This window comes from Penaeus monodon, chromosome 28 (genome assembly GCF_015228065.2).
Source record: "Penaeus monodon isolate SGIC_2016 chromosome 28, NSTDA_Pmon_1, whole genome shotgun sequence".
Classification (NCBI taxonomy): Eukaryota; Metazoa; Arthropoda; class Malacostraca; order Decapoda; family Penaeidae; genus Penaeus; species Penaeus monodon.
In genome coordinates, this window is record NC_051413.1 from 10,406,928 (window position 1) to 10,407,872 (window position 945).

Genomic DNA, 945 nt, shown 5'->3' on the forward strand with positions numbered 1-945 from the left:
CAACTGTCATTACACATAAGCTCAGTATACCCAATTACATATTTCGACTGAAGACGTCAGAGAAAATAAAAACTTACAAAAATTCACCAGTATATCTGTGTGTATTGTTAGGACAACATACCGGAATCTGGCTCTGGCTGAAGTGAAGGGTCGCAGTTTCGAACTCGGAAGTAGTCGCAAGAGTCATGCCAGCATCGTAGTCTTGTCTTCGGTGTGCCTCAGTGAGAGGCGTCAGCTGGTATTCAGTGATCGCTTGTGGTCCTAGAAATAAATAGCAGTTGATGATTATTCAAACGAAAGCATTATTGCCTAGCCCACAGGAATCCATGATACAGTCTAGCCTGAAAACAAACTCAAGTTCTATCCCTTGGCACTTCAATGTACATACCGAGTAGTTTATAAATATATTCGTTGTAAACGACATGCTGTACTTGGGCGACCACTATCCTGCGGGCTTCCTGGAAAAGGTTCTCATCATTCCAGCCCACATTGATTTCCTTGAGGCGATCCGCTACGTTGTTGTGGTAGCGAATGAGCATGCGAAAGATGACTTTGACCATGGCCGATATCTCTGTTGGTATGATGGTAAGTGTTATCTCCAGTGTATGTGCCTTGACTTCATTGCGGCAATTTCACAACATAGGTATAATTTCACTCTACTTGTACTTTCTCTATGTAGCCAATTTGCTATTTCCTAACTGCCATGCGTCGAAAAGTCTAAAAATACAAACTAACCCGTTGAGATCAAGTACGGGGATTCGCTAAAGTCCACACTTCCGTCAGTAACCTAGAAAGACAGATAACGACTTGGAATTTTGTGGGAGGAATAAGCAGAATTTCACCTACATACACCGCTATCTTCAGATACAAATATTTCCAATCAGAAATTTATGTTTAACAATATTCAAATAATTTTGTCTAAATAGACATCTATATGCGCGCAGG

At 41.1% G+C, this 945-nt stretch overlaps 2 protein-coding genes across 2 annotated transcripts in view; one reads left to right on the forward strand and one right to left on the reverse strand.

Moving 5' to 3' along the window:
- LOC119591364 (chorion peroxidase-like) overlaps nucleotides 1-945 on the forward strand; it is a 28,494-nt gene that overhangs the window by 15,283 nt on the left and 12,266 nt on the right. The window lies entirely within an intron of this gene.
- The window catches only part of LOC119591366 (chorion peroxidase-like), a 2,647-nt gene that overhangs the window by 1,488 nt on the left and 214 nt on the right, over nucleotides 1-945 (reverse strand). The window contains exons 2-4 of the mRNA XM_037940106.1: nucleotides 736-787; nucleotides 389-571; nucleotides 122-261 (exon numbers count right to left, since the gene is read on the reverse strand). Coding sequence (XP_037796034.1) covers nucleotides 122-261; nucleotides 389-571; nucleotides 736-787 — 375 coding nt within the window. The remainder of the gene's footprint in view (nucleotides 1-121; nucleotides 262-388; nucleotides 572-735; nucleotides 788-945) is intronic.